The following is a 23,652-nucleotide window of genomic DNA, read 5'->3' as shown; positions in this document are numbered from 1 at the left end:
TTCGACCTGCTTTCAGTATCGGTACAGTACCGTACAAAACTGCAGAAACTTCGTGGCTGACTGGCTGTACTGAGGGTGGAGGAGACGTCGAAAAACTGGAAGAGGCTTGACAGGGGTTGGTTGATTCAAAAGGGAGCACGCCACTATTTGCCGATTTGCAGCATAGGGGTTTCAGACAGATTGAGACAAGAGAGAATGAGAGATCCTGCACTGCAATCCAAACAGGGCTTTCAAGACTGAAGTCCTACATGTTCGGCGCAGGAAAACTCCTTGTTCAATCCCGGCCTAATAATAATTATATAGTAAAATATAGGCTGGCTGAAAGCTACTAGTCACCGTGCGTGAATTCTCCGGCGAAACAGCGTTGCCCTGCCGCGGCCCGCGGCGGGCGAACTCACGCGTGCATCCGTGAGAACGCGCGCTGCTTGCTCCCGTTCACGGAAACGCCGCGCACCTTGCCGTCGCCGGCGGCTGCTGGGGGCCCGGGGCGGCGCCCTCGAGGGCGCGTCCGCCTGAGAGGGACAGGCCGGAGCTGCGACGGCGCCAGATGGCCGGCGCCCGCGGGGTCTACGCGATCTCACGTGTCCCGTGCCAGCCGCGTCCCTCGCGAGCCCGGATGGGATACGCAACTCCCGGCGCCGGTGCCAACGCGGCAGAGGCCGCCCCACCAAACAGGAGATCTCCCCGAAATATGATCCCCGTGTTTAGGCTTTCGGTTGCTGCTGTTTTGTGGTGCTCCTGATATAAAAGTTATTATCTGCAAATTTTTTGGGTTTCAGACAGAAGGCTAGTTTGTTAAAAGGCTCCCATTGGCAGTTAATAACCTCATCAACATGGCGGGTGAGATAAAATCTTCCCAATTCCAGAAAACTATACTTTTGGGGGTAGAAAAATGTATATTGAGTAAATAATTCACACCAAACTATGAATGGAATAGAACATTTTTAGGGTAACCAGGTGGTTGTACGTACTATATCAAAAAAGGAAAAATTTATGTAGCTGTATGTAAATCAAATTGTTGGCAAGTGATGACATGAATCTCCTGCGCTACTTTAGACTTCTTTTACATCAAGTGAATTCGATGACCAAAGAGCAAAACAGTTATTTTTCAGTTTTGAAAGAAGTTTTTTTTAAAAAAAATTAATGATGTAAAAATGTTGAAATAATCATTTGGCTTGTGCCTGAGTGAATAAAGATTCACCTAGCTATAAGCTTCACATAGTAAGATGCGTTCATAAGTAGCAAATCTCTACTTAACCGTAAAAGAGGGGAGAAAGAACGGCATACCCTCTAAACCTGGGCATCCCTCCCTCGTGTCGCTCTCCCTCTCTAACTAAAACCACAGACAGCCATCGCCTGCTCTCTCTCTCTCTCTCTCTCTCTCTCTCTCTCTCTCTCTCTCTAGAAAAACAGCGTTCACATCCTTTCGCCGTGAACGTAGCATTTGCTCCGAGTCCACCATTAAACTAGTCGTCGTCTCCCTCTTGTTGTTTCCGTCCTCTGCTTCGGTTACGTCGAACCTTCATAAAGCCTCCCTCCCCTCGCCCACATCTGCCGTGATCAACCACGAAACGCATCGCCAGGCGCCGGCCCATCAGGATAGGCACGGCGCGCGGAGCCGAGGAGAGGGAGGCAGGGCGCGCGCGGTCGAAGAAGAGGGGGGGGGGGGGGGGGGGGTAGATGAAGCCCAAGAACGGCGCCGCCGCCTCGGAGAGGAGGCTGCTGTCGCGGCGGATACTGCTCCTCTGCTTCGCCAGCTTCTTCCTCGGCATGCTCATCACCGACCGGTGAGTCTCAGTAGATTGGTTTCGGTTCTTGCTGCTTTCTTCCTTCGAGCCACGCAAGTCTGGTGTCTCTGTGCCGTCCGTGCGATGGATGCAATGATTACGGGTGCTGGTCCGGCAATGGTTTTCATGGCAGGTTTGGATCGGTGCCGAGCCCGATCGTGGTGCCGCGCCGGCTGCACGAAAGGGAGCTGCAGAGCCTGCCCCTGGAGTTTGTTGCCAGGCCGGTAGGGCTGCCTAACCCCTGAATTAGATTTCCCCCCAATTTTTTATGTTTATCCTTTTTTATTTTGCTTTAAAATATGTTCACCTTTCCACTTCAGATATTGTTATATGCATTGTATTCATGACTGCATATTCATATTTCCTAGTTATCGTTTAAGAGACAGGACAGTGTTCATTAGGCTGAAAAAACATCAATTAGAGACCATGGCGGTTTAGGGACCATGTGGATACGTTGTCCACCATTCAACCATTAATGAAGTACCTCTTGTACTCTTGGTGGTCAAAACCACTTGTTTTTGAAAATTAGTCCTGCATTTGACTACACTTTTCAATAAAGTGCTCCTTTCGAGATTGAGATGTAAATAGTAGTTCTCGTCACGGGATGCATAACTCCCTTTCTTGATTTCAGAAACCAGCTGACGATAGGGACATTATGGAGGAGGTGTCAAAGACTCATGAGGCCATACAGTATGTCGTCTTCAATCCTGAAAAGTGTTCTTTATTTACCACCGGTGGCTCTCTGAACCGTCAAGTTTTCACTAATTTGGGAATCATTTGGTGTTTAGATATTTGGAGAAGTCAATTGATACACTGCAGATGGAGCTGGCAGCAAAGCGCAGTAGCAATGAGCTACATGGGGAAAGTGCAGGTGACATAAGTAAGCAGAGGAAAAGAGCTTTTGTTGTGATCGGGATCAACACCGCCTTCAGTAGCAGGAAGCGTCGGGATTCTGTGAGGGAGACCTGGATGCCTCAAGGTTTGCACTCCCCACCGGCCCCAGCAGCTTGGTTTTTTTCCTGATGCTGGTTGCGGTTGTTTATTGTTATCCTTATTCCTAGGCTCCTAGCTATAACAAATGCTACATGAATCTTTTTCCTTCTGTTGAAAGATCCAATGCTGCAGGAAATCTCGATTAGGGCTGACTGTTCTATTTTACTGTGCTTACTGTGTGTAGCAAACTAACTCTGCTATTTATTAGGTGACAAACTCAAGAAACTGGAAGAGGAAAAGGGAATCATCCTACGATTTACGATAGGACATAGGTATGGTAAATTGCATTATCTTTCCATTTTAAATTTGTACAAATATTTTTGTTCTGAATATATTTAGTGAAATGGTAATTCATTTGGTTCAAATTCTTGCATAACCTCAGGATTGGTTTAGATTCTTTTTTCTTTAATTCCCCCCCCAATTAGCCAATGGGCAGCTCTGTTTTGTAATAATTTTTGAGCCGTATACACTTTGTAGAGGCCGGAACTCTTTTCCATTATCTAAAAAAAAATTGGTTCAAATTCCAAAAAAATGCAACTTTTCAATCGATGGCTTCCTCTGTTGTTTCAAGCTTTTAATTTTGATAAGAAACAGCACACTGACTACCATATTGAAACTAGAAAAGGCATACAAAAGCATGATGGCAGTAGTTCATCTTCAGTTTTCAAGCATTCTGGCAGCCACTGCATTATTGACATTTCATGATTTTCTTACCACCCAAGTATTTCTCTACCATAAATCTAAATACATGCATTACTTAAGTAATAACTGGCTTTTATGTGTTGCAGTGCTACATCAAACAATGTCCTTGATAAGGCTATAGATGCGGAGGATGAAATTCATCACGACTTTCTTCGGCTGGTACGATTATTTTCCACAACTATTGAACCACACCATTTTCTTCCTCCTATCTGTTGAACAGCAACCATTGAAACATGTGTTTCTGGCCCTGATTCGGGTACTGTCATCAGTACGAAACTTTTTTCTGATGCAACTATACATGTATAACACATAGGACCATGTTGAAGGGTATCACAAGCTATCTGCAAAGACCAAGATATTCTTCTCCACTGCTGTGGCCTTATGGGATGCAGACTTCTATGTCAAGGTGGATGACGATGTTCACCTAAACCTAGGTACTCTTCAATATCTAACCTCTAAAATCACCAAACATAGTGATTGAAATTTGCCAATTATTTATTAGCTGGCGTAAAATGTGCAGGAATGCTTGTCGCGACCCTAGGTCGACATAAACTGAAGCCACGGGTCTACATTGGTTGTATGAAGTCAGGGCCAGTCCTTTCCGACAAGTAATTCTTCTGAAAACGGCATGTCTACTTGAAATTCCAATACATCGACTTCTATAGGTAGTAACATTCCATTTCACTGACTTTTTTCATCAGAAATGCAAAATACCACGAGCCTGAGTTCTGGAAGTTTGGGGAAGACGGGAACAAGTACTTTCGCCATGCCACCGGACAGATCTATGCCATCTCCAAGGATCTTGCCACCTACATCTCAATCAACCAGTGAGACTATAGAACTCCGTGCTGATTCAGACGAAATTTCCATTTCCTGAGTAGCTACTGATGCAGCTATGTTCACCATTTCACCCAGGCCTATATTGCACAAATATGCAAACGAAGACGTATCTCTCGGCGCATGGTTTATTGGGCTCGATGTGGAGCATATAGACGACAGGGACATGTGCTGTGGCACACCACCAGGTCAGTTTCTTCAGCTATTTTGTATGCACGTTGCACGATTCCTGAAACTGATGCTCTCTGAAACTGTTTCTCAGACTGCGAGTGGAAGGCGCAAGCAGGGAACGTCTGTGTCGCATCATTCGATTGGAAATGCAGTGGAGTCTGCAATCCGGTTGAGAGGCTAAAATACGTGCACTCGAGATGCAGTGAAGGTGAGGATGCCATTTGGAGCGCCTCATTCTGACTGGGTGCTGAACTGCTGATGAGGGTTCACAGGCTGAAGAGACTAGAGAGTCAGATTACGAGGCTCCATTGATTCAGGACTTCAGGTATATACAGACACTGCGATACATCCACACAGGCCGCAGATGGTAGCTCCCTCGTGTTCCCTGGAAGACTCCTTTGTCTGGAAAAGGAAATTAAGAGAAGAGAATCCTACATGTTTGATAATGGAAGGAACTCCAGGGATACATCAGTTTTTTCTTTTCTTTTTTGGGTTGAGAAGTAGGTGTTACAGGCATACGGGGCTCACGTGCTGATGTGCGTATACATGTTTTTTCAGTCAGTGCAGAAACACGATTACATTGGATTAGTTGATTTGTCTCGTTTGAGAATGACTCCATTGTCTCGGTGTGTTCTATCTATCCTTGTGGCAGCAGATACACTGAGATACTGAAAATCGGAGTATATATGTGTGGAATATGCCTTTGATCAGGTAAGCAGAGAAGCATATGCAACAGTAGTCTCTTTTCAAGACTCACTGAACTTTTAGCGTTTCAGTGGTTATGCACAGCAGCCGGTTTTAGACCCAAAACACGGAATCCTGGAGGGGTGAGCTGCCTGCGATGCGACAGATCCACTCGAGGTGAGCAGCACCCAGATCTCGGCCCAGTCAAATCACCATACAAGGTCCAATAATTATTTTTGTTGCCAGAATATTTTTTTAGTTGCTCGAACAATAACTATTGTTCCGGCAACAAAAAAATTGTTCTAGCAACAAAACACAGTGAACCGGTTTGTTGGGCCGGTTTTAGACCAAAATACGGAATCCTGAAGGGGTGAGGGGTGAGCTTCCTGTGACAGATCCACTCAGGGTCACGCACGTGACCCGAGCAGCAATTTAGACAGATGTTAGGAGTCACACGTGTGACTGATAGTCAAATCATCACACAAGGCCTAATAATTATTTTTATTGCTGGAACAATTTTTTCGTTGCTTGAACAAAAACAGTTGTTACTAGAAAAAGTTTATTCTAGCAAAAATAAAAATTATTCCAGCAACAAGAGTGGACCGATTTTAAACCCAAAGTACGAAATCTCGAAGAAATAAGCTGCCTGCGACATATACACTCGGGGCCACGCACGTAAGGCCCGAGCAGCACCAGAGATCTCGGCCCAACCAAAGCAGCACCCAACAGTTTGTTTTATTATTCCCAATACAGAAACCTTAATCATGGGCTTATCAACTGGGACAAGTTCAACTCCAGTGGGCCGCTGGGACCTGGCTACCCAGTTATTATTACAGCCTCTTTTTTTTTTTTTGCGTGCAACCAAGTATGGGCTGACTTGAATTTGCATGGTCATCTTCCCCGGCCTTCTCCTACTTCGTCGTGCTTCAGCACTGCGCCGGAGCGAACGACAAGGTCTCGGCCTCCAAATCGTAGAGCACGCGCATGTCCTGCTGCACCAAGTTGCCGATCGTCGAGCCGTCGTCGCCGGAGTCGGCCAGGAGGAGGCACAGGCGGCTCCTCCTGTGGTCGTCCAGGACGTAGTTGCGCCGCGGCAGGTCGAGGTCCGCGCCCTGGAAGTGGAAGACCATCCTCGGGACCGGCACCTGCGACGTCGCCGCCGACGCTCGCCGCCAGGCCTCCGGCACCATGAAGCACACCCCGTCGTCGGGGCTGCTGCCGTTCGCGAACGGCAGCCGCAGCTGCGCTCGGAACGCCCGCACCACCTCCGCGAGCACCGCGCCCGGGAGCAGCGTGAGCGCCGTGCCGGAGTCGACGATCACACCGCCCGAGCCGTCGGGCTGGAGGGCGAACGCCGCCTCCGGTATCCGCAGCCGCCTCGCGCCGACGGTGAGGCCCGTGAGGTGGACGTAGTAGAAGGTCGGGTTCTGCGGGCTCTGCAGGAGCGGCGTGGTCTGCACGGGCCCGGTGGCGTCGCCGTAGACGCCGCCGCCGGCGGCCAGGGTCCCGAACAGGAGGGTGCTCCTCCTGCCGCTGGCGTAGGGCGTGAGGCAGTAGGAGAAGCGGCGGATGCTGAGCTGGGACACCAGCGAGAGCGGGTTCCGGCCGAAGCCCACGATGCCGGAGCCGTTGTTCAGGCTGCCGACGTTCAGGGAGCCGCACCCGAACCCGAGCGGCACGCTCAGCGCGTCGCCGGACGGCGACGCGAAGGTGAAGCGCTCCGTGGCGTAGACGCCCATGGTCGTCGTCCCGTCGCCGTAGTTGTACCGGTAGGTGCACGTGTCGGCCCGCAGGCAGCCGTGGCGCGGGATGTCGGAGCAGAGCGGGCCGGCGCACCGCATGGGCTCGTACGACGCCGACTGGGCCGGCGCGAACACCGGGTCCGGCTGCGCGAGGCAGCTGGTGCACGGCGCGCACTGTGTCCAGATGAGGTCGCTGCCGGTGTCCAGCAGCGCCGACACGTGCTGCGGTGGCGTGCCGATGGCGAGGTCGACGACGTACTCGAGGTCCCCCGACGGGCGCACCGGCGTGCCGCGGGGCGCCCCCTGCTGCTCGCTCGCGCCGGAGAAGCGGCGGCTCCGCACCGCGGAGAGCGCGGCCGCCCTCGCCTTGCTCCGCTGCGCGGCGCGCCGGATGAGCTCGGGCCTCGACAGCCGCTTCCCGGCGTCGACGTGCTTCAGCGCGACGCGGACGTCGCCCACGAACGCCGACGCGGCCGGGGACGCGCACGCCGCCGACGCCACCAGGAGCACGAGCGCTGCCAATCCCTGCTGCATGTTTAGCTCCCCGAAAATCCCCTATTAGCTCGCGCCGCCGATGCGACCTGTATATATACGCGGGCCGGGATGCTAGCGAGCGCTCGTGCGCAGACGGCGATGTATATTCTTGCACCGCCCCGACGCAAAACGCATCGAGGCAAGCCGTGAGGGAAAGCAACGGGCAAGATTGCCCCACCGGACCTTTACAAAATTCGTTCGCCGATGGTGCCATGGTGGCCTGGGCACCAAAGAAGTCGGGGAGTGCTCTTGGCCGCGGCTGCGAAGATGAGGGGAATGGTTGGCGACCTGTAACTCACCAGCTGCACGATGGCACCGGAGGCTGCTGTCCGTGTGGCTACAACTCTTGACGTGACCGCCGAATTCTGAGGCGGGTCTGCACATTTGTTCCGGTCGGCGAAAAGAGGTCCGAAGCTAGCTGTGCTGCCGGGTTACTGAAGGATCAGATATTCTAAGCCATCTGAAGCTCCATGTGCGGATCTAATTCGGACCTAACCGGAGTTCATTAACACGGCAAGTAATTTTTTTAGGAATACGGGGCAAGCAGGGGAAAATATCTAGAATAAGAGAGGGATCAGAGCGTGTGTGGATGATGCAAGCAATCCATTAGAAGATGGTTTCACAAGGATTATGCGATTCCGTCGCCGCGCAACAAATCACCGCCCGGCAGGACGTGTCCGCACTACTTGTTTCGACCGGGATGTGCTCGAGTAAATTAAGTGGAGATTACTTGACCAGAGGGCTCTTCAGGTTGATTGACTGTGTCCCTGAACCCATCTTGGTGCATGCACTCTATTGAACTAAAGCAGTATAGCACTGAGCAAAGTTTAGTCTGATGCGATGTACGCCGGCCAATTCCATCTGCGCCACAAGCTGCTTCGGTTTTGCCACAGAAATGTGCTCTCATTTACATAATGGAATGCAGGTTGATGTGATGTAACGTGACTGGAAATGTGCGCACGTAGTATGGAGAGGGTGTGTAAACACGCACGTGCGGTGCGAGCTGGGCTAAGGTTCCTTCTGAGTTCGAATCCTCGACTTGATGTGGTGCTCATATTTTCTAAATTATTCTAGGATTTAAACCGGTGCTATACTTTCAACGTAGGCGACGTGCCCTTTGACAGCGAAACGCTTGTGGTGATTTCATCAATCTCGAGAATCTGCCGATCCAATCTCTCGGAGGTGGTTATAGGAGTAGAGTTGTATGCATGTATTCATAGAAGGTTCATAGGGGAGTGTGCGTACGGCTATATGAGCATCTGCATCTATACTGCATTTCTAAAACACACACACACGTGCGGTACATGGTGTGGGCAACGAGAGAGTATAAGAACGAGACCAGCCATGGGATGTGGTATGAAAAAAAAAGAGGAATGATCAGGAATGCCCCAAAAAGGAGCATGAGAAACATCCAATTTATTTGTCTGTATAAGCACAATTCTTCACCTTAAGTGTTGAAAAACCTAGAGGCTGAAAACTGTCTTACTTATCATGCGTGTAGTAGTATGGTGCAGTGTAAAAGTTCTCAGGTTTTGTTTGGAAGCATAATATGTGTACCGAATTGGCTTGAAACAGAAATAGTAAACTTGGAATCCACCAGGACCATCTCGGATAGTCGGATGCAGTGATGTGATATAGGAATAATCGAATTTCTGCTGCTTTTTCAAAAGGCAGTGTTGATCAGTATCAGGCCCAAATATTTCATTTGCCCTACCAGCTTTGTCATTGGATTAACTACGTAATGAACCAAAGTGATCCGACGACGCTAGAATGCCTAGTTGATGTTGTACCTGGCCTCGCTACTGCACTAGCCATTTTCTGACTTTGAATATAAGTAAAGTGCGGAATTTCTACTTTTATTTTGCTTTATTCGTTCTGAGAATAAAAGGATCGAATTTTTTCGTCTTTGCGATGGATTCGGTCTCTGGTCATATTTGGATCAAGTTCTTCGGTTGCACAATTCTAAAATTCTTTTTTTGTCCTACAATTCTAAAATTCCAGGCACTATGAATTAGCTTTTATTCTTGGAGGTTTCTTCTTTCTCTTGGTAACAAAGATTACGCACACGCACAGTTAAGCTACCTATGTATCACAACACATTCACACATCCGTGCAAGCTTGCCTATCTATCCCGCTTTGGTATTTTTTTTTAAGAGGCCACTTTGGTAGTTTGATGTAACATCAGTTTTTCAGGTGCCGCGCATGCCGTGAACCTTAATACGCGTGTGCCATTACCGGCAACCATGACAGATTGACAGTCCAATATGCAACGCATACTTGGTGGTATTTTATGTCCTGTGAATTAGGGGCGGTGAGCGGGATGGGATCAGCTGAACGTTTCCGGCGCAGCACCAGAGCGTTTGATGATGGCCCAGAGTCGCTTACTCGCTTTGCTTCTTGGCGCGTCTACGCAATATGGGCCGTGCGGTGTAGTGTGGGCCTACACTACACTGTAGGCTTCTCAAGGGCTCTCTTGCGGACACATTCTTAGAACTTTTTTCTCGAAAGTTTTTGAAGAAAAATTGAAATAAGTTCTCACAAAGGCCCTTCAGATAAGCTTTGAATTCTTTTACGTAAATTTGTTACGTGGGCACCGCCCAGGTTGTAAAAGGATGCGAGCTGGACAGTTGGTCGTGCACCCTAGAACCAGGATTCGACATGTTACTTTGATCTAAATAAATATATTTTTTCCCGAAATTAACTCTAAATTGTCGAGCATCTAGCTGGATTGCAAAAACAATATTTCTTCTGCACTTGGAAGTCAGCTGTCGTATGCGTATGAGATAATTAACTCTAAATTATCGTGCAAATTTGATTTCACAAAGTGTAAGAGGACTAATTTTCAGGCAGCGTCTCCTATTATTGTAACTTTTCTTTTTTTTAAGAGAAACAGGAGGGGTGCCGCTTCTACTGTGCTATAGTATATTCTCTTCTCTAACTACTACTAAAAAGAGGCTAAGGGTCACTTTTTTTTCCTTCGTCATCCCCCTTCGTACGTTGTATGTCGCCCCGTCCTCCTCCTCGCTGATTTGAAATCTATCCGCATCTATGGTCGCCGTTTCAATCCCCTCACCCCTCGCTCCCAATTAGTTTGAGATTGCCGGAAATCATGGAAGCCTGATATATTCCCTTCGCGGGACACGGCAGTAAACACTATTTTCCTTTAGCGGCCCGTCGATCTAGCTCTGTCGCTGCCGAGAACGCAGTCGCCATTTCGTCGCTGTCGCCCCCGGCGATCTCTGCAAGCCGTCGCCGGGCAAGAGAACGCCGTCGCAGGGCCGGTGCACGCCATCGCACGGCTGCCACCCGCGCTAGGCCTGTCGGTGGGCTCTCCGCACGCCGGCGCGCGCTATCCGCAAGCTGTCGTCGTGCCGGAGCACGGCGTCGCACGGCCGTCACCCGCGGCCCGTCGTACGCCGTCGCTCCGGCGGGCTCTCCGCAAGCCGGCGCCGGGCCGGAGAACGCCGTCGCACGACCGTCACCCTCGCTCCATGTTTTATGGCAGGCACTCTCCGCCGTCCCCGACGCCTCTCCGCACGACGGCGCTCTTCGCAAACCGTCGCCGCGCCGGAGCACGCCCTAACCCGCGTTCCACGTACCAGGGCAGCTGCGATCTGACTATGTAAGTTTCGTATGCCTTCCTCCCTAACTGGTGTTTTACCAATCTCACGGGCCTGCATTTGTCTGATGAATGCTTGTGTGTGCAGATGGGTCCTCTCAACAATAACATTGGTACTATTATTTATTCGGTTCACAATTCCGGACGTTGATAATTCGCTTTTTGATTTCTCTTCTTTTATCACCTCATAATTATGCATGTGTGTCAGGACCAGATATGGTTGATGATGCGCGTGATCATAGTCTCATAGAAGAGAACGGAATAGAGTCAGTTCTGCCTCTATGACAGATGATGGTCAGGGAGAGCAACGGAACAGGAAGCGATGTAAGGCGTATAAGAGGAAGAATTGTAGTGCAAGTAACAAGGAGAATGAACCAGGTATATCTGATTTTGTGCATACCAATCTTGATACGTTTTCTTAGCTGACGACCCAGTTTAGTTTTGTTGCCACCTGAAGCCCTTTTTAAATCTACTGCAGATGGTCCTATTGCTAATTCTAATGCTAATGCTAACGCAGGACATCACGAGGGGTATGAGCTGTCATCGCGCTCTTTCACAGCCATGTATACTACTGAATCATGATTTTGCCTATCAGTATAGATTATTAGAATTAATTTGGCATCTATGCTACTCATTTATTAGAAGCCTTGGGTGCGAAGCTAACCTTACGATATTATATTAACTATAAAAGATCTGCAAGAGATATTACCGATGGATAAAGGCATATCTGCGGAATCTTGAAATCTAGCTGTTTGTTATTATGCAGTTCCTGTGTACCAAAGGTCGAATTATTATAACAGGTGATGTCAAAGCATTTTATGAATCTACAATTCTTTGTAACGGATAGTTATATATGTTTTTATAACATACTATATCACTAACTTTTTTATTTTTTTAAAAAATAAATTATGCATCATGTGGACTACTGACTATGCCTGTTAATTATTTTATATTGCAGATTATTCTATACAATATGGCTGATAGGAAAGTTGCCGCAGGTATTCTACGGGCTACCTGGTTCTGCAGTACATGCCTACGTGGAAGAGTATCGATAACACAGAAATTGTTACGGTGAGTATACTACTTTATGAAAAAAATTATGGTTTCTTTATTAATAGTTATTATCAATCACATATGGATGTATACTTATGTGTCTGAATGGTTCACATGATGGCCGTACTATGCGGCAGAACTTCATCATCGATTTGTTGGCGGAATTGTTATAAAAAACTATTTCCTGCAAACGTAAAAGATTATCTTAGCCGCATCATTGGAAGGGATACAAATTAAGATTTGTGATATATTTGTTTGTATATTTAGTTGAATTTTGGTGATAGTGGTGTACTTACAGGTTTAATACTTTTTGTAACAACAACAACGTTATATATGATTACTGTTATTTGTTGGCAGATTTACTTCTTTTACACTTGATCTTTTACTTTTTACGTCTTATACTTCCCGTAGCAACGCACGGGTATAAACCTAGTGAAAAAAAAGAAAAAAGTATAGTACATAACAAAAAGAACTAGGAGGTAGTCCGGGAAGGAGAACATGACCGACAGATAAACAAGAAGGGTCAGATTGGACACAGATGCAGCAACATTGGTTGCTTAGCTCGATCTGTTAGAGCTAATATAAAATCTGTTATTTCCCCGTTCCAAATTATAGTTCATTTGACTTTTTTGATCTAAGTTTGACCACTCATTTTATTCAAAAGATTTGCACAAATATTGTCAAATTTAAGTTATTCTTGAAGAACTTCTATTAATAAAGCAAGCCACAAGGCTAGCCTGATGGCTCGCCATAGTTCCCATAAAAAAAATAAAGCAAGTCACAACAAAAAAAGTGATATTTTGTACAAATTTTTGAATAAAATGAGCGGTCAAACTTGAGGTCAAAAAAGTCAAACGAACTATAATTTGGAACAAATAGAGTACAAAGATTGGATGATCCAACCACCCAGCTTATAAAAAAGCTATAAGCTGGGATCCTCGGTTATTGCAGCTAGCAGCTTATAATAAGCTAGCAGGATAATGGGGTATTAGCACACATCTAAAAACAGATAGGAAGCCCCTTAAAAAAAAAACAGATAGAAAGAGTTGCTTATTAATCTTCAGATGTTGTTGAGAAGACAACCATACACAGAACCAAATCTTCACTGAACATACAGATCGCCGACCTACCTTCAGAATCCCTGCCGAGCACCATACCAAATCTAAGGCGCATCTATGCATAAATACTAAATAGAAACGGAAACGAAATAGAAGTGCACGGAAATTAAAACCAGAGTTACGGCTAGATTAGATTGCACGGCGCCGGGACGAAGGACAGGAGGCTGTTCTCGAGGTCGTAGAGCACGTGGAAGTTCTGGTGCTGGAAGTTGCCGATGATGGAGCCGTCGTCGGACGTCGCCATGGCGAGGCACAGGCCCCCCGAGACGGGTTCCACCAGCATGTAGTTCTGCAGCGGGAGCTCCATGTCCGCCCCGTCGAAGTGGAACACCAGCTGCGGCAGCGTCAGGGACTGGCGCGGCGGCGGCGGCCACTTGAAGCACGTGTCCAGCACCGACGCGTCCGTCACGTTCAGCAGGGGCAGCTTGATCTGCGACACGAACGCCGCGCGGACGGCGCCGTACGCCGGCTCCGCGATGTACGTGATGGTCGTGCCGGAGTCGATGATGGTCCCGCCCGTGCCGTCCGTGTCGTTGATGGCGAACACCGCCGGGTCGATGGGCAGCAGCTCGCCACCGACGCTGATGCCGGTCATGTTGAGGAAGTACATGGTCGGGAGCGCTGGGTTGACGACGAAGGGCGTGGACTGCACCGGTCCGCTGGCGCTGGCGTTGGTGCTGTTGAGCGTGGCGTAGGCGCCGAAGTAGAGCCGGCTGGGCACCTTGGACAGGAAGGAGGTGAGGCAGTAGGAGAACCTGGGGGGGCCGAGCTGGCTGACCAGCGACAGCGACCCACGGCCGAAGCCGACCATGCCGGAACCATTGGCGAGCGAGCCGGCGTTGAGGTTGCCGCACCCGAACGAGACGCTGGGCACGGTGATCCGCGTGGTGTTGGTGCCGAACGTGAACGTCTCGTTGGCGAGGATGCCGGCGGTGCTGGCGCTGTCGCCGTAGAAGTACTGGTAGACGCACACGTTCTGGAAGCACAAGGGGTAGTAAAAGGCGTTGCAGACCGGGGACGAGCAGCCGATCGCCCGGTACGTGGGCGACTGCGCCGGGTCGTAGTAGGGCGTGGGCTGGTCCACGCACAGCAGGCACGGCGCGCACTGCGTCCAGATGAGGTCGCTGCCGGTGTCGAGGATCGCCGAGTAGTACCGCGGCGGCGTGCCGATGCCCATGTCCATCAGGTACTCCCCGTCGCTGGCGCGCACCAGGATGCGCGCCGCGGTGATGGCGTCCCCCGGCGCCAGCGCCGCCAGCGACTGCAGCGTGGCCGCGCGGGCCCGGCTGCGGGATACGGCCCGGGCGAGCAGCTCCGCCTCCGTGTACCCGGCGTTCGCGTCGACGTGCCTCAGCGTGGCCTTGAAGCCGGACCCGCCGCGAGGGAGCGCCGCCGCGGCGCCGACCGCGGAAAGCAGCAGCAGCGGCGGGAGCGGGAGCAGGACGACCAAGATTGCTGCTGCGAGTCGTGTCATTTCGACCGGAATCGAGTGGTAGCGAGCGCGGCACGCCACTGGGTAGCTAGCTATACCATGAAAGGGATGTTGTGAGCAGGAAGGCTTCCAGGATCCGCGTATAAATACGGCGGCCATGCGAGTGTGCATCATTCTCGGTCGACACTGATCCTTAGGACACGAGGCCTTGCTTCTGCCTAGTGGAAGGCGAGTGAGTGAACGAAGCTGGCGCAGGGCGTTTGACCATGGGGAGGTAGCAAGTAGTACTAGCAGGGAATTTGGGCATGAAACCGAGAGGGGGAAGTCGCAGTGATTCGTCACTGTAAAATAATAATCCCTGGCTCTGCGTTCCTTAACATCGACGCTAGCTAGCTTAGGAGGCTTAGAGATCTGCGCGTTCGTGTGCCCATTTCACCGATTAGAATTATAGCTAACGATTTTAGTTTATGTTATGCCCAGTAACCCAGGATAAGAGTCACACACATATACAACTTCACCATTTTGAACTATCTAATGATGAACCACGGATAGCACAAGTCTCCATGGAATGGAAAACTACTACTCCTACTACTAGCAGCACGAAAGAATGAGCTCTCTGCGTGCCTGTGTCTACAACTCTACAATAGGGGTTGCCTGATGGTATGTCAGTCCGAGAATTCCCCTTCACATTTAGAAGAACAGAATTTTACGTGTTCCTTCAGGAGTCTCTGACTCTAGCTCTGCCTGTCGCCCTGAGATGAGTTCCATAGAGCAGGCGGCGCGATGCGCGAGCTAGAGGGGCCCTTGGAAGCGGCTCGAAACGGACGCGCAGCAGGCTAGCGGGGTGCGTGTCTGCCATGTGCACCGGGGCGAACGAGCGAGACGGGCGGTTGCCTCCGGGATCGGCTCCGCCGTGGGAGTCAGCAGCCGGGGGGGTGGGGGGGGGGGGGGGGGGGGGGTCGCACGTGAAATGCGCAGCGGAGCGCTTCAACTGCGAATCCATCGAGTTCGTTCCCCGATCCCCGCGCCGCCGCCGAGGAGGATCTTGTTTACTACTCCGGCCTCGCGCTGGGCGCCTGGGCCTCTCGGGCGGCGGACGGAGCCCAGGAGTGATGGGCACGGCAGCTCGCAAGTGGATTTTTGGCTAGCTTCGGGGCCGGGGGACCGCCTGGGCGCGCATGGCGCTGGCACCGCGCGCGGCGCACGGAGCCACGGAGACATTCGTGCCGCCGATGCGTGGGACGGTTCCAGTGAGACCCAAGTGTGCAGACAGTCATGCTCCCGTGTCCGGATCCGAAGTGCGTGGACCAAGTTTACTCGTTTCGGCGTGTGCCGAGATCGACTAGGTTGCAAGCGACGTGCTTATTAACGCTTACTGTGTGCTCTCCCTAGCTACCCTCATATATGCCCACAAGTGGAAACTCCGGTCTCCGGGAATACAAGTGCACGGATTGAGACACATTCCCGCGTGCGTGCGTGCATATCACCAGGGGTGACTTCCCATTCTCGCACATCACCGAAATCTTCGTGTCAACTGAGGTTGGATGCCTTGTCCTATGGCGATCTCATCAATCTCAAGCTCCTGATTCGAGATAACAAAAAATAAATATAAATTCTATGCTTGTGGCATGTTTCATCCATGACATTTGGCTATTGACATTTACACATGTCATTTACATTACTCAGCTGACGGTGAATAAGAAATTTTCTCAATTTCCAAGGGTTGTTCTTCTAAATGAAAAGTGACTAGGATTGGGGAGAATTTCACATGGAAACCTGGGCCTTGTTTGGTTAGGGGGTAAAAAAGTTTTCATGAAAACTTTTTGCCCATTTGACCACTAATTAGAAGTATTAAGTGAAGTCTAATTACAAAGAAACCTCCACAATTATGGTACTGTAGCACATGCTGTAGTTAATAAGGTCTTTGGACGCATGATTAGAAGATAATTAGAGGAGGTTACTGTAGCATCACTGTAGCCAATCATGATGAACTTGGCTCATTAGATTTGTCTCGAAAAATTATATCCATCCGTGAAAAGATTTCGCAAATAAACTTCGTTTAGTACTCCGTGCATACATTTGTCTTTTTATGAAAAAATTTCATGGTGGAAACCAAACATGGCCCTGAAAGTTGTAAGCTAAATCCACTAATGAACAAATACAAACGTGCTAGACAAGTGTGCTAGTGTGGGTTCACCATTTTACAGGAGCGACCAATCGAATGAGAAACAGCAAAATTTGGCACAATCGCAGCGCCCAGAAAAAAGCTAGCCGACTGCTCCTGTACAAGAATGCCCTTTCTCACATGCTGTGCTGCTCCATATGATTCTTCTCACACGCTCGTCACAGCCCAGCTACCGCAGCAAGTTGGCGGCGACAAGGCAGAGAGCGAACAGTGCAAGAGCATCCCCGACGCGCCGGTCTGCTGCTGGGGCAGGACTCCCGGAACTCACCGGCGGGCTGCTCGTCGGCGCCATGCCAGCCATCTGCGGGCCGACGCCCCCTTCAGATGGCATCGGCGTCGGCGACGGGCCGAGGTACGTCTCGAAGAAGGACGACGTCGGCGGCGGCATCAGCGGAGGGAACTGGTGCGGGCCTGCACGAAACGACACAGGCAAATGTCTTACGAATGGATTAGCAGTCGTGCGGCGTCGTGGTTAACCTGCAAGAGGTGAGCGTAAAACAGCAATAATGATAGTGCAAGAGGAATATGACCTGGGCACTGAGGCTTCAGTGACGTGGTTAGCCTGCAAGATGCAGAGAAAGATCTTATCGTCGGTGAAAAAAAAACAAAATAAATTCCTCTTCTCCAACTCCAATCTTGTGGAACACACAGGGAGTCCCACAGGGAGATGAGGTCGGTCGGGGCAGTGCTTACGTGGTGAGGATCGTCCCGTTCACGTATCCCCCGTAGCTGCAGGAGGTGACGCTGCAGCCGGCGCTGGTCATCTGGAGCGTGAAGTTGCCGAGCATCATGCCGCTGTTGCCGCACTGCATGCTGGAGCAGGTCGAGTCCGCCAGCGGCGCCGGCACGCAGAACAGGCTGCAACGGTGGCGGACGTGATCAGGAACACGAAGACAAGCCGGCCGGCGCAGCTGGGGCTGCCGGCGATCGAGCAGAAAGATCCAGAGGAGGTGGGGGAGGCAAGAGCGGCGCCTACTCCAGGTTGCCCGGGCCGCAGCTACACTGGACGCAGCGGTTGGCGGTGATCGCGTAGGTCCCGTTCGCCACGGACAGGCCGGCGTCGGACGTGTACGCCGGGAACGACGACGCGCACGCTGAAACAGCAGACGGAAAAGAATTGAAGGGTGTCAGGTAAAAATGGCTTATTTCTGCTTGCAATCCCTCTTCAGATTGGATGCTACTACTGTCAGTCTTTGACCTTACAGGAATGTCTGGGATAACGAAGGTTTGAATGTTCCCAAAAAATTTTCTACAGTTCCTGTCACATCGAATGTTCGGATATAGGTATGGAGCATTAAATGTAGTTGAAAAAATAACTAATTACACAGTCTACCTGATTAGCACGAGATGAATATTTTAAGCCTAATTAGTTTATGATTGAATATTATTTGTCAAGTAACAACGAAATGTGCTACAGTACCAAAATCCAAATTTTTTCGCGAATTAAACACAGCCAAAATGTTCGGGGTCATGTCCTAAAAAAACCTTTTAAAAAAATATCCTCAGAAAATATTTGGGGTCAGAAAACGCCATAATGGAGAGTTTTACTTTTTCCAGCGGACACTGGAAACAGGAAGGGCGCAGATTGCAGGGACAACAGTACGTCCAGGCACTGCTCATCTACCGGCCGTCCTCTGTTAACAACTGACAGCCGACGCGCGCGCACATGGACCGCACTCTGTTGCTGCCGCGCTGGACACACTTTTGGCGCAGCACTCGTGCTGCATGCCTCGCCCCTTTCTTGTTCCCCTTTTCATGTCTGAACTGAAACATGGACGAGCGGGCCCTTGTAAAAGCTGGGAGCCCCCCTGTCCAGTGTCCACATATGCAAACTGAACTACTGCTGAAATGTTACACGATCAAGCAACATTTCAAGCGTAAAAACCTGCGATCATCATCCTGTGAATTCTGCTTGCCGCTTCAGGTCAGTGATCGCCCAGGCCAGCAGTACTGGTTGTACTGCTACCTGAGCATTTTTTTTAAGAAACTACCTGAGCAATTTTTCGCCAACCAAATTTGTCGGCAAGCATAGGATCTCATCTAACCAACCGACCATGCACGCGAATCACTGTGCACGGCGCATCTCAGGCTACGCCAAAAACCAGATCCAAGAAAACGTGGCCAGTTGTTCAGTTTCAATCGAAGGGGGCGAAGGCTAGCTCACTCACTCACTCACCGGGCAGAGGCACGACGATGATGTCCCCGGCGGCGACGTCGGCGGTGGCCAGGTCGTTGACGCTCATGAGGTCGTTCCCCGTGGTCCGGAACCTCCGCGCGATGGCCGGCACGGTGTCGCCCCCGGCCACCACGTAGGTCAGGTACACCGCGGGCACGCCGTCGTCGGCGCCGCCGAAGCAGGCGCAGTGGAGCGGCACGAAGAGCGTGGTCCCGGCGTCGAGCGCGGCGCCCTCAGGCATGCCGTTGGAGTCGCGGATCCAGTCGGCGGTGGTGAGCCCGGCGTAGACGGACCCTGCGACGGACGCCAGCGTGTCCCCGGCGCGGGCCACGTAGCGGGCGGAGGTGGCCTTGCGGATGCCGTCGGAGCAGGCGCAGGGGACCGGCACGCGGAGGGGCAGGCCGGCGGGGAGGATGCGGTCGGCGGGGTCGGGCGCCGCGAAGTCGATGGCGTTGGCGGCCAGGATGGCGAGCGGGTCGGCGGCGAAGAGCGCCGCGACCTCGGCCAGCTTCAGGTCCGCGTAGAGCGTGTAGGAGAGCAGCGCCGGGCAGGCGGTGGCCGAGGCGCAGGACTCCAGCGTCGACTTGGATAGAGCACTCGGCACGGCGGCGAGGAAGAGGAGGAGGCGGAGGTGGTGGAGCAGGGGCGACGGTGGTGGCCGCATGACGGCTGTCGGGCTGACTGGGGGCTCGCGGGTGCGCGGACGCCTGAGTCGGCGAGCGGAGACCGGTCACTGGCAATCGGTGATTCGCCGGGCGCCGCCTGCCGAGAGCTGGAGCGAGACTGGGAGAGTGGCGCGGTGGAGACTGGGGCCTGGGAGTGCGCGCGGGCTTTGGATCTTGGTCTCCGCTTCGTGCGCGCGCGCAGGATCCTCTGCAACTGCGACTGCCAGTCTGGTGTAGTGCGCGGTGCGCCTGGATTTGGACCATGTCGAGTCGTGTACAGGGTAACAAGGACGAGTCCAGCAAAGTAAAAGGCAGCCATAGGAAACATTGGTTTCTGGTTACTCAAGCTGGACTTAGCATCATCATAACCAGCACCGGTTTCGCCGAAAATTGCGAGAAATTCCAGTTTTATTTACACCAAACAAGCAACAATACTAAGATTTTCTTTCAACTGAAAAATATATTATTTTCACAAATTTGGGTGTGTGTTTAAACTTCAAATGAATCCCTATTCACCAAGCGCATCGATACATGAGCGATCCCGATGCCATCTGACATGTATTTTGTATGATACATTTATTGAAATGGTGCAAGAATTATAATTGTTAATAGAGAAAAAAAAATCAATTTTACACTCTCCAACTAGTAGGATATTTCCGTTTTTAATCTCGAATAACAAAATCATACACCAAGGGGTGTGGCCATCCAATTATTGAAACTGGATTATTTTGGCCCTTTGGGTAGTTTTGAAGGTGATTTTTTTAAAAATAAATTGTATTTCAATTGAAAAATATAACTAATTTATTTTAATAAAAATAAAACTAGTACCAAAAGTTTTTATAAATAATTAAAATAAATAAATGTAACCTATCCACTAATGCTCTATTTGAAGTTAGGGTTAATTGAATTCATGCCATTACAATTATCTGAGTTCACTGATATGCCATTACTATTTGTCATATTGGAACCATGCCACTGCAATTTCACAAATCTCCAAAACACGCCACTACGTACCTCTTCACTGTGTTTTTTAAAATTATGGATCAAAATACCCCTTGACTCCCTCCTCCTCCTCCTCTCATCCCCTCTATGTTCCTCTCTATCTCCAGCCAGATCCCCTCCGCTGCCACACCTCGGCTTCACGCAACCGTGCTTCGTGGAGGTCAGCGTGGCGCGACAGTGGGCGGGTAGCGCGGCGAAGCGGCGTCCACGCCGCCGGGCCTCTCCATCAGCGCCCCTCCATCCACGGGGTCTTGCAGTGGGTTGGTGGCACGGCGAAGCGGCGTCCACGCCGCCGGTCTCTTCGTCAACGCGCCTCCGTCCACGGGGCCTTGCAGTGGGCGGGCCGCGCGGCGAAGCAGCGTCCAGGCTGTCGGCCTCTCTGTTTCTCGCCGCGCCGCCGCTTCCTGCTCCTTGCGGCCGCCGCCCCTGTCCCATCGGCCACGCGGCTTGTCGAGGATCCGGGCGGCGGCGGACGTGCGCTTAGGCAGCTCGGCGCAGCGGCTCGGCACGGCGGCGTGCAAGCAGTGGCAGGTGGCTCGACGCGGTAGAGCGCGGCTGGAGGCAAAGGTGCAACGCGCGTGCGAGCCTGACAGGAGGCTCGCCCTGGTGAAGGAGCAGACGTGCAGCTTGTAGGGCACCACGGTGAAGGCGTCGGCCACGATGGTGCTGTGGGTGCCGGCCGGCTCACCTATGGTCGCCGCCGCGCGGAGGGGATCTGCCATGAAGAGAGAGGAAAGAGGGAGGGGATGAGAGAAAAAAAGAAGGCTGAGGGTATTTTGGTACATAAAGTTTGAGAAACACATCAAAGGGGTATGTAAAGGCATGTTTCAAGGAGTTTTGAAATTGTAATGGCACGGTTCAAATATGACGAATAGTAATGGCATATCAGTGAACTCGGATAATTATAATGTCATGAATCCAATTAACCCTTACTTTTTCGCACATGCGATAGTGATTTACGGTTGCCCTTCGTTATAGAAAGCGCAGACAATCCAGATCTATGTGTTGGTGGGCCTGGCGGGGCTCGGCCTATCTGTTTGAAATTTAGGTGCGGTGATTTCTCTTGGCACAAGTTTTGGGTCATTTGCTCATCATGCGCCGTAGATGCTCTGCACTCTGTTCGACTGGTGGCTGATGTTGATTTGCTGTGAGGGAAAACTACTACTGGCTAGCTGGGGGCTGGTGCTGATTTGATATTGTGTGGATTAGTATTTGACACAACCTAGTGGATCGAGTTTGCATGGTATCTTTTTTGTACCACGCTTAGACATTGATTAAGAAACGAAAAAGGGTTACAGGAGATCTTGAGTAGCAGAAGTCACAGGCAGCGGCGCCACTGCACATACTGTCATACTGATACTACATTACATAGGCGTCCTTGCGATACGAGATTTTTCTAAGTAACATCATGGAAGCTGTTGTAAATGTGAGGATCCAGGTTGCGAAGGCTTTTTTTAAGAGGATCCATGTTGCGAGGTCGGTGGATTGAAACTGGAAAGCACCGGCCATTTAAGCCTGCACTGCGTTCGGTCCACGGCCCACGTACAAGTGACGACGATGTTCCGCCGTAAATTACATGGGCCCTCCGAGCGGGAACCGGCACAGCGGCCCAGTCCGACTCTTGTAAACGGGCCAAAATCTGCGCGACGACAGCCAGCCCCTCCGCAATTGGAAATTGGAATCAAATCATGACCTGGCTAAAACAAATGAGTTTAGAATCACGAAGTCAACCGCACATTCTCTTTCCATCTCCTGAAAACTTAAAGACCTTTTCGCGGCACTTTTTTCCCCTATAAAGAATGGTAATAGAATTGCCAAGATATTTCAGGAGTGAAAACCAGTAAAAATTGTTGAAGTATAAGTGAATTGTCCGCATCTTCCTATCAACTTAAGTTTTTGGGTTGGACCGGTCGGTACATGCAACTCGATAAAAACAAGAGGTTACAGACAATTTTTCTCCCATCAATTTCCAAACACAAATTCAGGTTTTATGCCATTACATATAGTACCATACCATGGCGTTTTTCAGGTGTACTGTGAGGTCAAGGGATCCGAAAATAGTGTGGCTAAAAATGATTCATCGAATTGAACTCCATTTGTTGCTCGTCTATTTAACATTTCATGATTTTTCATCTTTATAACAGGTAAAGACGAACACTTGGCCTAGTAGACAAACATAATATTAATGCAATGAAGATTGCAATTTGTTTCATATGTAGGTAATTGGCAAAACAAGGGACCTTCTTGAGATTCAGGAGGCGAAGCTTAAGTAAAAAATGTTTGTTGTCTCTTATTTACCACTACCTGTCAACAAGCACACGGCGCGATGAGCTATATATATTCGAGCTATCTGTAGTAGGCAAGTGTACGTACGTAGACGTGTAGCAATAGCCAATCATAGGCACATGGATCATGGCTCCACCTAACTGCTACCTCGCGTACTCGTCGATGAGGAGGGAGCTCCAAGCGAGGCTCCATGGAAGAAGGAAAGATGGAACTGCGCTTGCACAAGTGTTTGGAGTCATACCTTGCCATCAGTGTGGAGTCGCTTTTTGTGTGCCCCGGACGGGTACAGCTTGGGCTCGATCGATAGCTAGTTCAAAGCTAGTTTGCATTGGTAGGGCTCTTGCTCCTCGTAAAATGGCTCCAGCATTGGTGAACGGTGAATTAAACAATTTTCTCAGAACAAGTATTATGGTGGGCGGATAGCCAGCTCATATCTACGTGAAGGATAGAGAAATGGAGAGGGAGAAGAAAACAGGCGTCTGGCTACGCGCCGGCTGCGGTGGGCGAAAATGTGCCGCGCTTGATGCGATTGAATGAGCAGGAATCTATGCATTGAAGAGCAGCAGGACCCACCCCTCTGGCGTGCGCCTTGCCGCCCGCAGCTGGCGACGAGCGGACGAAATTATTAAACATGCTCTCAGTGGAACAGAAGCTATTTAGCAAAAC

General features: G+C 50.4%; 4 protein-coding genes across 4 annotated transcripts; 1 reads left to right on the top strand and 3 right to left on the bottom strand.

The window, feature by feature from the left end:
• The first annotated feature begins 1,444 nt into the window (after positions 1-1,444).
• On the top strand, positions 1,445-5,108 carry LOC120680794 (beta-1,3-galactosyltransferase 7-like). Its single transcript, XM_039962342.1, has 11 exons — positions 1,445-1,787; positions 1,921-2,011; positions 2,419-2,477; positions 2,576-2,766; positions 2,989-3,052; positions 3,569-3,641; positions 3,796-3,916; positions 4,003-4,090; positions 4,184-4,309; positions 4,398-4,507; positions 4,582-5,108. The coding sequence occupies exons 1-11, from the start codon at positions 1,681-1,683 to the stop codon at positions 4,728-4,730; spliced, it is 1,179 nt and encodes a 392-aa protein (XP_039818276.1). The 5' UTR covers positions 1,445-1,680; the 3' UTR covers positions 4,731-5,108.
• Positions 5,109-5,891: 783 nt separating this feature from the next.
• LOC120680790 (aspartic proteinase nepenthesin-2-like) lies at positions 5,892-7,491 on the bottom strand. Its single transcript, XM_039962331.1, has one exon. The coding sequence runs from the start codon at positions 7,448-7,450 to the stop codon at positions 6,101-6,103; it is 1,350 nt and encodes a 449-aa protein (XP_039818265.1). The 5' UTR covers positions 7,451-7,491; the 3' UTR covers positions 5,892-6,100.
• A 5,542-nt stretch (positions 7,492-13,033) lies between these two features.
• LOC120696082 (aspartic proteinase nepenthesin-1-like) lies at positions 13,034-14,786 on the bottom strand. Its single transcript, XM_039979241.1, has one exon. It carries the CDS (start codon positions 14,712-14,714, stop codon positions 13,365-13,367), a length of 1,350 nt encoding a protein of 449 aa, XP_039835175.1. The 5' UTR covers positions 14,715-14,786; the 3' UTR covers positions 13,034-13,364.
• A 1,918-nt stretch (positions 14,787-16,704) lies between these two features.
• On the bottom strand, positions 16,705-19,933 carry LOC120680787 (lysM domain-containing GPI-anchored protein LYP4-like). Its single transcript, XM_039962317.1, has 5 exons — positions 19,034-19,933; positions 17,834-17,951; positions 17,551-17,715; positions 17,388-17,419; positions 16,705-17,268 (listed from the first exon to the last, which is right to left on the bottom strand). The coding sequence occupies exons 1-5, from the start codon at positions 19,695-19,697 to the stop codon at positions 17,027-17,029; spliced, it is 1,221 nt and encodes a 406-aa protein (XP_039818251.1). The 5' UTR covers positions 19,698-19,933; the 3' UTR covers positions 16,705-17,026.
• Positions 19,934-23,652: the final 3,719 nt, after the last annotated feature.

Source organism: Panicum virgatum, chromosome 2K (assembly GCF_016808335.1).
Source record: "Panicum virgatum strain AP13 chromosome 2K, P.virgatum_v5, whole genome shotgun sequence".
Lineage (NCBI taxonomy): Eukaryota > Viridiplantae > Streptophyta > Magnoliopsida > Poales > Poaceae > Panicum > Panicum virgatum.
Note: the sequence above shows the minus strand (reverse complement) of the source record. Positions and strands in the feature narration are given on the sequence as shown.